Here is a 14,440-nt window from a genome sequence, read left to right as displayed (position 1 = left end):
GATCAGATTTTCAGCCTTGCCAAAGATGAAAAATAAGGCAATTTGCAGATGATACCAACGCCAAAAGGGTGAGGGGTCGGCACAGGGACAGTGGCAGGCATGTGAGGGCTGGGGACCTTGAGGGAGCACCTGCAGTCCCCAGCGGAGACGGAGAACCTCCACTTGGGGGCAGACACAGTCCCGAGAGAGGGGGTCTCCTCCCAGTGGAACCCCGCACACAAGCAGCGGCCCCTTGTTCCGTGGGGAGGGAGACCCAAATCACACCCTGACGGACCGTGCCCCGGGTTCAGGTGGCTCAGCCCCTCCAAGCCTCCTGCAGCCTCTCTGCTCCGGACCCCCTCGGAGGAGGAGCGCCTGGTGCCAGGGCTGGGAACCGGGGGCCAGGGGCAGCGTAAGGTCTGCCCTGGGCCACCATATTTGCTTCTGCCAACCCAGATGGAAGTCAGGCCACGGTCAAAGCAGTTGCCTGGAAGCTCAGGGGAAGAACAGACTCTGGTCATCAGGGTGGAGAGGGCCTCAGCTGGCAGCCCCAGGAGGACAGGGGCGGGGCAGGGCGCTTGAGGACGGGGGGGGGGGGGGGGGGGGGGGCTGCACCAGAGCTACGCAGCACAGACAGCAGGTTCCTGTCCCCATGACTACCGGGCTGTGCACCGTTGCCATTGCGGCCTCCACCCATCAGGTCCTGGGCTGCCACCCGCCATCCGGATGAGCATCAGCATGACTGTAGGGGTGGAACTTTCTGGAAGTCCATTAGTCACAGGGATAGTTCTGGCCCAGAGCTAGCGAGACGTGCCTGGTGCACAGCACCTTGACTACAGCGGGGGCCTGTGGGCCCTCGGGCCACCAGTTGTGCTCACCGGCAACCTGTGAAGTGCGGGCTTGCAGGAACAGCCCGGCCCAGCCGGTGGAGGCAAGAGGCTTCAGCTCAGACCAGCATCAATGTCCACAGTCCAGACTGTCCTGCAGATGCTCAGGCTCCCCCAGTCAGGTGACCACCCCCCTTGTCTGGCCTTGGTGTCCTCTGGACCGTCCTGTCCACACTGTCAGGCCCAGGACTCCTCTCTTTGTGCCCCGACCAATGTGGGACCTGGAGTCAGTGTCCAGCAGTGCTGGCGGAGGGAGGCCGCTTGGGCCCAGCAGGGGAGAATTTCCCAGTCCCATGCAGGTTGCTCTGTTAATGGCACAAGACCAGGCATTGACACCTCTCCACACCCCAGGGCCCTCAGCTGCTGGCTCACTGTAGATTTACGACGCCCCTGCTGCCGATGGACACACACGCTGTGCCACGCGGCGTGAGGACCCCGTAGCATGTCACAGGCATGCAGAGGAGCCTGGAAGTCCCAGCGGAGGGCCAGACTCAGGGGCTGGGCACACAGTCGTTCTGCTGGGACAGCGGACGGTGCCTCCCGTGACAGGACCGTGCACACCAGGCGTGCCGGGAGGGGCAGGCAGGGGTCTGCGTGCCAGGACCACCATCCTTTGTCCCCCTACAGCTTTGTTCTTCAGACTTGTTTGAAGTGTTCTCCATTCTTTGCATTTCCATATTCGTTTTGGGCTCCTCTGATCCACCTGTACAATCCAAGTCTGATAGGGTTTTGGTTAGGGTTTAACTGAGCTCCCAGATCCATTGTAACAACACCGGGCCGAGAACAGTTTCTCTCCGCGCTAGCTTATAGCTTTGTTCTCTTTATCCCGTTTACTATTTTCACGCTATTGTAAAAGGTCTGTCACCAGTGTCAAAGCAGTTTGTTTTTGTGTATTGATCTTTTATTTTGCACGCTTGCTAACCTCGTGTATTAGTTCTAGTAGCTGTTAATACATTTGATTAGATTTTCTGCACAGACCATGATGTTGTCTTTGAGCAAAGACAGTTGCACTTCTGCCTGTCCAAACTGGATGCTTTTGTTCCTTTTTCTCACCTTATTTGCTTGGCTAGAAGCTCCAGAGTGATGCTGAGCAGAAGTGGGGAGCTGCGCACCCTTGCCTGACGCCAGAGGGCCAGCGTTCACGCTCAGGCCAGTGAGGACAGTGTGGGGTGCGGGTTACCCCCAGGCATCGTCTGTCATGCTGGGCAGTTCTCTCCAGACCCTGGTTTGCTGAGAATTATTGTGGAGAATGCTGGCGGGCGTGGACCCTGCTTTTTCTGCATCTGTTGAGATGATCGTCCGGCTTTTCTTCTTCACTTTGTTAATACGGGGAATTACTATGATTGCTTTTCTGATGGAAAACCAGCCTTACCTTTTGGATAGACCCCACTTGAGTCTACCCCACGTGCCGCACTCTGTGCCGGTTACTGGGCACACGTTGCTCCCTGTTCGTTGAGGATCTCTACGTCTGTATCCCTGAGGATTACTGGTCTATAGTCTGGTTTTTTCCTTGTAAAGTCACTGTCTGATCTTGGTATCACAGTGATGCTGGGCGCACAGGGGCGCTGGAAAGTGTCCATCCTCATCCGTTTTCTTAGAGTTTACGTCCAATTGAAATTTCTTCCTGGCGTGTTCGGTGGGATTCTCCAGGGGTGCCACCCAGCCATGGAGAGTTCTTCGAGGGAAGGTTTTCCGTAGCAGGTGCAGGGCCGTCCGGGTTGTCCATCTCCTTTGTGGTGAGCTTGGCCAGCTTGTGTCTCGCAGAGACTGGGTCCGTGTTAGCTGAGTCATCAGGCCTCCCAGGACTCGGTTGCCGGCTGTGGTCCCTGTTGCCTTCTCGACACCTGTGGGACCACGTGCATCCCTCCTCTGTTCCGCGACCCCATCAGGTGTCTTCTCCGTTTTGTCCTAATGAGCGTGGCCAGACTGTGTCTGTCTACATGAGACATTTCGGGCTGTGTTTTTTTTGTGTTGTTTTTCTGCGTTCTATTTCATTGATTTCTGCTTTGATCTTTGTTTCCTGTCTTCTCATGTTGGGTCCAATTTGCCCTTTTCATTTCAGTTTCTTAGGTGGAAGCTAAGTCACTGATTCGAGCACTTTTCTTTCTTTCTCATGTAGACAGTCAGTGCTAAAATTTTCCCCCAAGTGCTGCTTCAGTCATTCCACAAATTCTGATATTTTGTTCTTATCTTCATTCAGTTCAAATGACTTAGTGGTCTCCCTTTTGGTTTCTTCTTTAACCCAGAGGTTTCTTAGAAGTAGGTTACTCAGTTCCCAAATATTGTGAAAATTAATTCAGCAATTACCTTTCTGTTACTAGTTTCTGAATTAATTTCATTGTGGTCGGAGAACATACTTTGCGACATGAATCCTTTTAAAGTCACTGAAATTTGTTTTAAGGTCTAGACTGTTGTCTCTCCAGGTAAATGTACTTGAAAATAATGTGTATTCTGCTGGAGGGCTCTCCTGTAAATGTCAGTTATGTTGAGTTCTTTGATAATATTGTCAAGTCTCTTATCTTCCATCTATCAAAATCTTGCCGATTTTCTATCTTTTCCGCCAATTAAAGAGCGACAGGCGTTGACACCTCTGACTGTAATTCTGGATTTGTCTGTTCCGTCTCGTATTTTTGTCCTCTCTCAGTCGATGTATAAATCAGTCCCTTCATTGTTTCGAAACGGCCTTTCTCCCTTGTGATCCTCTTCACTGTGAGGCCTACCCTGTCCGATGTCCACATGGCCAGTCTGGATTCTGGCTAACATGCAGGGGGCAGAACTCCTTCATCCTTTTCCTTTTAAGCTCCTCATGTCCTCACGCTTGAGGTGTGTTTCTTCGGAGCCACGTGTGGCCAAGCCTCGCGTCTGTGTGCAGTGTGCGGCCCCTGCCTTCCCGCTGGGCTCGTCAGACCATGCACGCTGGCGCCGATTCCTGCTCCGACCGGGCTCCGACTGCCAGCTCACCGCTCCTCTGCGTGAGGTGAACCGCTTCGTACAGACTCGCGAGTCTCCTTTTTTGACCTTGTACCTACGATTCTTTGTGATTTTGTGGGTTGCAGCAGGATTTGTTCTGTGCGTCTCAGCCTTCACGCAACATGGGGCGTGAGAACCCCATCGTGCCCGCCCAGTCCGCATACACCCCACTGACCCGGCGCTCGCCTTCCTGCTGAGTCCGCTCCGCGCAGACGCTGAGCCTCCCAGCACGGTGTTAGGTCTGTGGTGTGAGTGCTCAGCTGTCCTTTGGGGAGATTTAAGTGACAGCACATGTCGTCATGTGTCATTCGTGGAAGGGACAGGGCCCTCTCCTGTCTGTACTGCATGAGCCCGTGTTTCAAGCTTCATTGTCCTGAGACAGTTCTCATATTCTGAATGACACGTGGGTGGAATTCTGGGTTCACGGGTTTCAGTTTTGCTGTTCTTTGTGGCATCCCCGGGCCACATCCTTGTGCCTCTGCGGGCCCGGGGCTGGCTCCCTCTGACTGTGTAAGGTGCTGACTGACCTGATTTGAGCAATTGGATATGACACGCCTCCATGTCATCCCCTTCAACTCCCTCTTGTGCTTGGGGTTCGTCGGGCTTCTCGGATCTGCCAGGTCGTAGTTCCCCTCATGTTTCAGGTGTTTGGGGCCATTCTTTCTCGAGGCTACCTCTTCTGTCATCCTGCGTCAGCCATCTGTCACCAACGAGCGTGGTGGCGGGTTCCTCCCAAAGGTCCACACTGCAGCTGCCTCGCATCTCTTGGCGGGGACCAGTCTCCTGAGTGCGCTTGCAGAGGTGTGGGTGATGCCGCCAGCCAGAGGCCCCCTTCGATCCCCGTGACACGGCAGCTTGCCTCATCAGCTTGCCATAACAGGAGCGAGTTAACGTCCACGCTGGGAGCCGAAAGCCACGTGCCCTGTTACGCTGCAGGGCGTCAGCTCAGAGAGGTGAGGTGAGGAGCCACGGCTCTCCACTCAGTCACTCTTCAGAAAATTCAGTTGCCCCGTGAGCCCCACACCCAGGCATTCCGCCTGGCCCAGCCTGGCTGGACGGGAGACGAGGGGCTTCCTCCAGGTTCTTGTTTGGTCACGTCCTTGCACTTGAGGGCCGCTGGGGTCCAGCCCATCTGACGGATGAGGTCCAGCCGGCCCAAGCTCTCCCAGGACGCCGGGCCTTCAGACCCCTCCCATGGCTCCTTGCACTCGGCCCTCGGCCCCCACAGCTCTCCCCACCTTCTTCCCATGACGGTGTCTGTGTCCCAGGACTCCCCGCATATTCCCACCGCGCCCATGGTCCTGTGTGCGCAGGACCGGGAAGGAGGCCTGGGCCAGGAGTGGAGAAGCCGGGCAGAGCCTGGCCCTGGGCTCACGGGCTGAAATGGGCGAGGCTGCTGCAAGGACCCTGGGTCCTCGAGCCCGCCTCCGCCCTGCTGCCCCTCCCCCGCGAGGCTGCAGGAACAGCTGTGCAAACTGGAGCGCCGGAGGAAAGATGCGGCGCCGTATAAATAGGGGAATAATAATAACCGCGGGCTGGAGACGGATCTGCAACTGTGGGGGCGCCTGGCCTTGCCCTCCCCACAGATCACGCTTGGGAGAGGTCGCCCCTCGCCGGGCCGGTAATTCCAGCACCGCTGGTATAATTAGCACATGCAGCATTGAGACGTTTTCTCGGCACAATTAAGCAGGGATAATTGGGTGAGCTATTTCCCCGCGTGCTGGACATTCTCTCTGCCAGCGCGTTCTCTGGAACTTCATGCCGGGACAGCCTCCTCAGCATTCTGTCCAGCTTGTCCTGACCCACTTGCCACCGTGTCCCTCTGCCTGCTGGCTCACGCGGCGGCGTCTGCCCGGCCTGCCCATGTTGGCAGATCCCTGAGAAGAACAGCCTTGCCCTGCCCTGAGGGACACCAGGGGGTCAGGACGAGCCGGTGCCGGAGCCGGGGGCGGGGGGGGGGGTGTTGTGCAGGACGTTCTGGGAGCACCTGTGGGCAGCAGTGGCCAGAGCGACCTCCGCACCCAGCCTGGCCTCGAGGGTGGGGGCAGTCGCAGTGGACAGGGAGGGAGACCAAGCCCACAGAGTGGCTGGTGGCCTGGGGAGGGCCGGCAGGCTCGGGGTCAGGGGTTGGGACAGGTCTTCTAGGCAGCAGGAACAGCTGCGTGCAGGCTGGGAAAACCGTCCTAGGGGTCAGCATGGAGGAGGAGTCCCATCTCCCCATGCAGAGCGCAGGTGGGCCAGGCGGCAAGGTGACTTCCACCATGACCCGTGGCTGCATGGCCCGGGACACCTCGGGGTAGGAGGCAGCTGGCCTTCGCATGCCTATAGGTGGGGTGCTTCTGGGGCTGGCAGCCAGGTGCCCCTCCAGGGCCAAGCTCACACTTGCCCTACAGACCAGCAAGTGTCCCCAGTCCCAGACACAGGGCGTCCCCACAACAGCTGGGTCTCGCACAGGGCCGGGCCCCAGCCTGCCGGTGTGGCCCCCACACGTGCGCATGTGGCAAGGATGGTGTGTTCTCAGAACTCCTCAGCTTCCGTGAATATAATTTAGCTAGGCCTTTTTCTGATTACAGTTACAACGTGCAGTCACAGAAAAATCTGGGAAGTGCAGAAAACCGTAAGGGGCCATGTTTTATCTCTGCTCTCCGAGCTACTCGTGGTTACATTTCATTGTTTACACACCCTTTCTGTGGGTGTGAGTGTGAACAAGGGAGAGCGTGAACCACCGCGGTGCAAGCTCACGGGGCTTTCTCCACCCCGGAAGGCCAAGGTGCTTTCCCGACGGACGAGGTGCAGCCGTCTCCCCAGATCACCTATAAGCACATGACAGATCTGGGGCCATGTCAGAGTCTCAGCTTGAGAAACCCAGACTGTCCTCTGAAGTGGGGAGCGCTTGGGTGTTCTTGCGGCCACATCCATACAGGATGTCTCCTCTAGCAGCTCCAGGAGCCGGTGTGCGCGTGCAGCCCAGGTGCACAGGCCTGGTGCTTGGTGGGGAGGAGGCTCGTCCTCGTGGTGCCGCTGCGGGGCTGCCCCTGTCCCCCGTGGCCTGGGCTCTAGCAGGTCACCTCTGTGTGCGTTCCCCACGGGCCAGGAGCTCTCACACACCTGACCTCTCTGCTCAGCCACAGCCAGCATACACACACGACCTGGGGTTTGACGGAGTGCCCAGGGTTGCACAGCTTCCTGGTGTAAAGCCAAGGTTGAAGCTAGGTCTGACCCAGTGCGGGGCCTGGGTATTGGGCGGCACCCAGAGGAGGCTGCCCCGGTGGAGGGGTCCGCGGACATAGTTCAGGTAGTGTCTCAGTGTCTCAGTGTGGAGGCGCTTTTCATTCCCAAAGGCCCGGGGTGCCCATGAGTGGTGGCGGGAAGGGGTGTGGGCAGGAGCACGGAGTACGGTCAGTGCTCACTGGCCCGTGGGGACCACCCTGCCCTGTCCCTGTGTAGCCACCCCACCTGGGACCGAGCTGCACAGTGTGGCTCTGCCTGAACTGGCCTGACCTCCTGCCACGCGGCGGTGCCCAGGCTCTCGTCCCTGCCCCTCCCCTCCCTCCTACATGAAGGCCCAGGAGCAGCGCCGATGACAAGGCCGAGAGGGGAACGGCCACACTTCACGGCAGGCAGGGCCGCCTGGGGCTGTGTCCAGTTAGACACAGCTGTGTAACCTGCTGCCCACAGATCTGTACGCGAGTCTTCATGCCACTGGAGATAGCCACTGATCAGCCTGCCTCCCCCGGCCCCTGCAGCCACGACCATCCCACCCAGAGCTGGTAGGAGCCGGTGAGGGAGCCGAGAGCCGGCCTCTGGGCATCCAAGCGCATGAGCGAGGGGCAGCGTGGGGCTGCTGTCCGTGCCTCCCCCACTGCCTGTCCCGACTGCGGCCGCCTCATGCTCACATGTCCTGGGGATACAGTGGACCCAGCGTCCAAGAGCCTCAGATGTAAGGCTGGTTGTCCCCGTGGCTGGTGCTGTGCAGGGCGCCCGGCTCCACCTGGCGGCCCCTCGCTGCGCCTGACATTGCCGGAAGGGCCCAGACCCAGGACTGGCAGCTCTGGGCCCCTCATGAACCTGCAGTGCGTCCTCCCAGGTGGGCCTGTCCTCTCCTGCTCCTGGCTCTGTCAGGAGCAGACGGTGGCCGTTTGCCTGGGGTCCATCCGGTTTGTCCATCTCTGTTTTTTTTCGGTTGTGCTTTTGGGGTCTAGTCTGAGAATTCTTTGCCTGTCTCAGATCTTAAAATGTTTCTTCTCTCTGTTTTAAGTATTGTTGTTGGGTTTGTTGTGTTTTTTTTATGTTTTATGTTTAAGTCTGTGATAGATTTTGAGCTAAATTTTGCATGAGGTGTGAGGTTTAAGTCAAAATTCTTGCTTGTCTAAGTAGGAACGTCCAGCCGCCCCAGAACCGCGTGTGGAAGAGGCGAGCCTCCTCCCTGCGTGGATGGCTCCTGCCCTCCTGTTGGGGGTGGTGGGTGTTGCTGGTGCGGCTGTCTCCAGGAGCTCTGTGGCGTCCCCAGAACCAGGACCACGCCAGCCCCACGCGCTCGCTGCTGGCGCCACTCCGGCCTGCGGAGGGGTCTCATGGGGGGTGGCTGTGGGGTCTGGCAGGGGCTCTCCTGCGGCCCCTCCTGGCCTGTCATCCCAGCAGCTCACCCCGCCAGCCTGACGCAGAAACAAGGTGCCCGAGCTGGGTCTGGTCATCTGTTCTGCACGTTGCTGGATTCGACTGGCTGAAATCCAGTGAGGGTTTTTGCGTGTGAGTTCATGGGAACCGCGTGTGTGGACTCTTCCTTCTCCGCTGTGCGTGTGGGCGTCGCGTGAAAATGCTTCTGCGCAGGACGCCTTCCCTCTGCTCTGTTGGCTGGAAGGGACACATGAGGTGGTGGTAGCTCCTGCTCACATATCTGATAAACTTCCCCGTGAGACCATCTGGGACGGGAGCCTCCTTCCTGAGGAGCTTCTTAGTCACAAACTCCGTCTCTCTGGCGGCGGTCGGGCTGCTCGGGTCTCTACTTCATCTTGGCTGAGTTTTGCTGCCCCGTGGTTTTCAAGGGATTCCTCCGTTCCCGGCTGTCAGATTTACGGGCATAAACAGTTTTTCGTAGTGTTTTCTTCTTATTCTTGTAACAGCTCCAGGATCTCATTTCTGATTTTGGCAACTTCTGTCTTTTCTCTTCCTCCATTAATTTTTTTGCTGTTCTTCAAGGGACCGGCCTCTAGTTTCAGTAACTCTCTCTCCTGTTTTTTAATTTGTTTATTCCCCTTGATCTCAACTCCTCCCTTCTTCCTCTGGTCTCCCGAGGTAGAGCCTCAATGCCCGGCAGACCCCCCCTTCTCTAGCAGGGCACCCAGCGCTCCGTGTCACCCATGGCTCTGCCCTGTGCACCCCACAAGGCATGATGGCATGACTTATCCCATTGGGCCCACTGGCCACGGAAGTGGGCCATGTGACCTCTCGTGTCTCGTGCACTGAGCTGAGGTTCCTGAGTCACTGTGACATGTGCCGCCTTCTGTTTTCAGACCCCAGGGTGTTCCAGGTCGTCCTGCATTACCCCCCACCGGAGGCGATGGGACTCTGTCATGACAAGGTGCGATGCCACAGTCTCGCAGAAACGATACTCAGGTCCCTGTGTCCTGAGGGAGTAGCATTTCTGCTCCCTGTTTTATAGTTTTGTTGCATTGTGCACGTCTTGTCTGTTCAGATCAGGATTTGGGGACCCACCCCTTGCCGTGGGTTCATCTCTGGATTCGTCCTGATTCTTCACACATGGGACGGTCGTCGGTGCCCTAAGCAAAAGGTGACCTTGCACGTGGCAGGCAGCCCCTCATGCTTAGGCCCTTCCTGCAGGGCTCACCACCCCCTGCAGTTGGGGGGCTCGGGAGGGGACCATTGATGGGAGCTCTTGTCTCTGCTTTTCGGGCAGACAATCCTCTTCTCAGGGCATCTCATGAGAGGAGTGTCGCAAAGCGTCTGCCAGCTGGGATGCCACAGACTTGAGGGTGGCCAGACTGCATTTAAAAAATCCGTTTCGAGCCAGGCATCGCATGAGCACCGCACACTTCCCTTATGCTGACCCGCAGGGGCAGAACCCTCCTGCCCATGACCCCCCCAGCTCCCCTGCACTGACCCTTCTCCACAGACACATGCCATGGTGGACAGACCTGCTCAATGAGGTCTGGGCCGATCCTTCCGAGGGAGGCCCTGCCCTGCCATCCAGAGGGAGGAGGAGGCCCCGAGGCGAGGCCCGGCTGAGGTCTGGGCTGCTGGAACGCCTTTCGGCCAGCCGTGGGCAGCGCGGGCCTCGTTGTGGCACAGGGCCCCTCACGCCACAGGGCAGCTGCCAGCCACACCACAGCCTGTCACTCCCGGAAGCCGGGGGCAGAGGAGGCAGAGACACAGCCGTCAGCCCATAAATATTTCCAGCCGCAGCCAACACGTCTTACTGGGCAATTTGCTTTTTAAAAAATCGCTCTCTAATTTTAAGTGAACAGCCCCTAATTAGAGTGATTTACAAGGTACCTGGGGACTGGGTGGTATTTGCACACAGCGGAGCCTGGCAGAGATGGATCCGCGCCACGAACTCAGGGGCGCATTCTGGCAGCCGCATGGCGCCACACCGAGCGAGGACTCGGCCCTTCCGACCGTGGAGTGGGCAGGTGCGGCCAGTGGCGGCTGGTGGGTCGCAAACGCTTGGCTTTGCCTTGACTTGGGTTGAGATGAGAACTTGGCTTTGGTCACACCTCCTTCTAGCCCACCCAAGGCCCGGGGGCCCAGGGCCCCGGGTACAGCCAGTGTCGCCATGTACCTGGCATTCTAGAGTGACCGTCGGCGCTTCCTGAATACCAGACCTGTGGACTGATGCGTCCGGGACGGGCCTTGTGCTGGCTCGTTCCGCTGTGCTGCTCCTCAAGATGGGGCTTCGGGGTTGGAAGCCACGAGGGACGTTTGATGCGTGCAAACAAAGCCTGGTCCATGTCCACAGCCCTGGGGGACCTGGGGAGGCACGCAGAGAATGACATTCTTTGATCTGAGCTGGTGGAAGACCACCTCCGTCCTGGGGGCAGGGGTCCCGGCAGGCCCGCCGTGCAGAGTGAAGGTCCCCGGTTTAGGGGCTGGTGGTCCCTCAGCTGCCGAGCCAGGAGAGCGCCGTGGCCTCCCTTGCCTCCCCCTGCCCTGCGTTGGCTTCTCCCCCCGACAGCTGCAGAGAATCAGCCCCTGTGACATTTAGGGGAAGAAATCCAGATTTGAGCAGAAGGCAGAAATGAAAGGATTTTCTTGGTAAAAGGTCAGAGTGGTTTCTCTTACTTTTGTTTAAAAATGGTTTGTGTTGAACTCTGACAAGGCTAAATGTAGGAGTGGACAAGGGAACAGGGTTGGCTGCTCAGGGAGGGGGGAGCAGTCTCAGGAGGGAGCAGAGGCCCGTCTGCACTGCAGACCAGTGCGAGGAGCACTGGGGGACACTCCGGGTTCGTGGGAGCACCGGCAGAGGGCAGGCTGAGCCCTCTTCGGCTCTGGGCTCTCGGAGGGAGCCCACCTCCCTCTCACAGGCCGGTCCAGGCCTAGGACCCGAGGCATCCACAGCAGGGAGCAGGCGTGGCAGGGGTGGTTCCCAGGGGAGAAGGCTTTCCTCATGAGAGCTGTCCAGGAAGGAGGGATCCTCCATCATCCAGAGTGGGGACTCTCCAGACAGGGGGCAGCGTGGTCCTCAGGGCAGGCAGTGGTCCCCAGCCCACCCCTGAGCTGCCCAGGTTCCATGTGCAGAGTGGGAAGGAAGTTGTTCTTTTGGGGGTGCTGCCCCCCAGTGACCCTACTCAGCTCCTGACACCCCATATGCCACCCCGCCGTTGCCACTCACCTTGCTGAACGGGGTTCAAGGGACACAGGGTTCTGTCTGGCAAACAGTCGCACCTTCCTTGGCAGTGCTCCCAGCCCACCTGGCAGGCAGGAGCCCCCAGACACCCCCCAGCCTGCCGCCACCAGGGGGCATTCCTGAAGGCTAGCGCCGGCCCCAGGAGCTCCTACTCCCCAGGCTCAGCTCCCTGCCAGGTGGGGCCCACAGCAGAGCCGGCAGGGTGCTGTCCGTGGTCAGGCAGCCTTCCCTGCTTCTGGGAGTCTCCCGGGCACTGGGAATCCCCTGCCTAAGTACTCAGGCACCCTGAGGTCTCTGTCCACACTCCGGCCCAGAATCCCTGGCTGTCCTCTACCCCGTCCCCGGGAGCACCTGGCCTGGAGAGCTGGCCCTGTGGCCCAGGCCCAGCTCTGCCCAGACCTGCCCCATGACCTGGGGGGGGCCCAGCTCTCGGGGCCTTGGTCTCTCCCCAGTTGCACAGGAGGGGACGGCCAGCTGGTTTTGGGGAGCCCTGCCCTGGGCCCCACACAGTGCTTCGAGCTGAGGCATTTGGAGGCTGGTCTCAGTCACCGTGGGACAGACTTGTCTTCTTCCACACCCTCCGCAGCCCCGAAGCTGGAACCACACACACACACACACACACACACACACACACACCTGTGTTCTCCGGGACTGCCCGGCCCCCCAGCTCCCCCACAGCCACTTCCTAAAGGCCAGCAGGACTCTAGACTGCTGCTCCCTCACTACATAGATGGGGAAACTGAGCCAGAGGGGTATTGTCAGCAAGGCCACCTGAGCGGGGTTACGATCCCAGCAGTGCTGCCTGTGGGAACCCCCTCTTCTGTGGCCGGTATGGTGTGATGGGGAAGAGATGGAATGTGAACTGGAGAGGCAGCCCCGCGCCCCACCCAGTGGCCAGTGCCTGCGTGGGCGTGAGGTTCCGGCTTGGCCTGCATCCCCTGGGCTGTTCATCTGAGGAACAGGAGGGGGTGTCGGCACCCCCAGAGAGCTTCGCAGCCTTCCAGCATAGCTGGGGAACGTGCAGGCAGCTGTCCTCATGGCCGGGGTCTGAGGACGGGGAGGGCTGGATGGGACAACCGGGAGGAGCAGTCTTCTAGGTCCCACAAACGTGGGTGAGACCACCGCCCACTGCGAAGGGGGAGACGCCCAGCCTCGCTGGGCATGGGGGCAGCGCTGCACCTGTCTGACCCCCACCTACAGCAACCCTCCAGGGGCATCATAGGACAGGGTCTCCACTGCTCCCTGTCCTGTCATGGGGGGGCCCGAGGGGAGGGGAAGGGGCAGCCCCAGGCCGCCACCATGCTGACCGCTGTCCTCCCTGTGTCCCTCCTCCCCTCGCAGGCCACGGGACCGTCGGGCGCCAAGATGCAGCTGCTGGAGACGGCGTTCTCGAGCTCTGTGCAGGAGCTCATCGAGCTGCACCTGCTGCGGCAAGACAGCATCCCGGCCTTCCTCAGTGCCCTCACCCTCGACCTCTTCAGCCGCCAGACCGTGGCCTAGCCTGCGCCCAACGCCCGGCGGCAGCCGACCAGTCAGCTCCACGGGGGAGGCAGGCAGCCACTCCCCCGACGCCCCCAGTCCAGCTCCGGGGCCACACACTGGCCCTCCTCCCAGGAGCCCTGTGGGCGTCCCCTGGAGCCAGCGGGGGGCCGAGCTGCCAGAGGGACAGAGGAATCCACCGTCCCCCTCCCCCAGTACGTGCGCTCTGGCAGGTCCAGGTGAGGCCTGGGGGCCGTGTGGCCTCCCCTCCCCAGTGTGGGCTGCTGGCCGACATCCCTGCTCCTCATGAAATAAATTCTGCTCCTTGGCCACCCTGCCTGTCTCGCTGTGTGTGTCTGAGCGGACAGGCTCGCTCTGCCAACCCTCCATTTGGCCCCAAGGCAGACACTGGACACCAGGGGGCAGTGGGTCGCGGCCCAGGTGCCACCATCGCCTGCACAGGAAGTGGAGCAGGTGCTCAGATGGGGCCGAGTGCCCACAGCGCCTCCCGGACTCCAGACTCCAGCCACCTGCCCACCATGTGGACTGGTGTGCGGCCTCAGATCCTGGCCAGGAAGGAGGCTCCAAGCACCCGCCCGTGGAAGCCCGGTTGGGACTCGCCGGGCCTGTCATGGGGGTGGGGGTCTTCTGAAACCCCAGGCCCCCATAAAAGAGTCCAGCCCTTCCACAGTCCCATCCTCGGTCTAGTGCCCTTGGGACGATCAGTGTGCACACCCGGGCACCCAGGGCTCAGTTTGCTGCAGGCCAGTCTGGGGCCCAGCGACAGGGGCTGCCTGCTTGGGAAGGGGACCACGCTGCAGGTGTGGGAGGGACTACGGCCTCTGTGCTCATAGCTCCGGGCGTGAGAGGGGGCCCGCCGACCGGGGGCCTGGAGGCCTGGGGGGCCTGGGGTGGGGTCCGCCCCCTCCCCCGGCACAGGAGGTGGGGGGACAGAAGACGGATTGCCTGGTGTGGGAGGCCGGAGCCCCACCTCATTGACATGCACAGCTCGGCACTCCAGGCCTGTCAGCAGTCATGGGGAAAATGAGTCCTGACGTCAGCCGCCCCGGTGTCTGCGTCAGTGGCGCCAGCCCGTGGCCGGGCAGCCTCACCACGGGCACACAATCATGCTGTGCACTGAGCCCGCTATCTGAGCCCAGCAGAGGCCGGGGGAGTAGCCTCAGCACCCCAACGCTGCCAAGTGGTGGGTTCCGAGGCCCCTGGCAGCAGGGGATGGGGCCAGACTAGGTCCACCTGCTCC

At 60.0% G+C, this 14,440-nt stretch overlaps 1 protein-coding gene across 3 annotated transcripts in view; it reads left to right on the top strand.

Moving 5' to 3' along the window:
* MAD1L1 (mitotic arrest deficient 1 like 1) overlaps window positions 1-13,514 on the top strand; it is a 314,493-nt gene extending 300,979 nt beyond the window's left edge. For 2 of the 3 annotated variants that reach the window (XM_032326714.1, XM_032326715.1), the window contains exons 18-19: window positions 9,350-9,417; window positions 13,042-13,514. In XM_032326714.1, the coding sequence (XP_032182605.1) occupies window positions 9,350-9,417; window positions 13,042-13,489 (516 nt within the window). In that variant the 3' untranslated portion in view covers window positions 13,490-13,514. The remainder of the gene's footprint in view (window positions 1-9,349; window positions 9,418-13,041) is intronic. The other variant, XM_032326716.1, reaches the window with a different exon arrangement.
* Window positions 13,515-14,440: the final 926 nt, after the last annotated feature.

Source organism: Mustela erminea, chromosome 20, assembly GCF_009829155.1.
Source record: "Mustela erminea isolate mMusErm1 chromosome 20, mMusErm1.Pri, whole genome shotgun sequence".
NCBI lineage: Eukaryota > Metazoa > Chordata > Mammalia > Carnivora > Mustelidae > Mustela > Mustela erminea.
The sequence above is the reverse complement of the archived record's forward strand: the minus strand, read 5'-3'. Positions and strand labels throughout refer to the sequence as shown.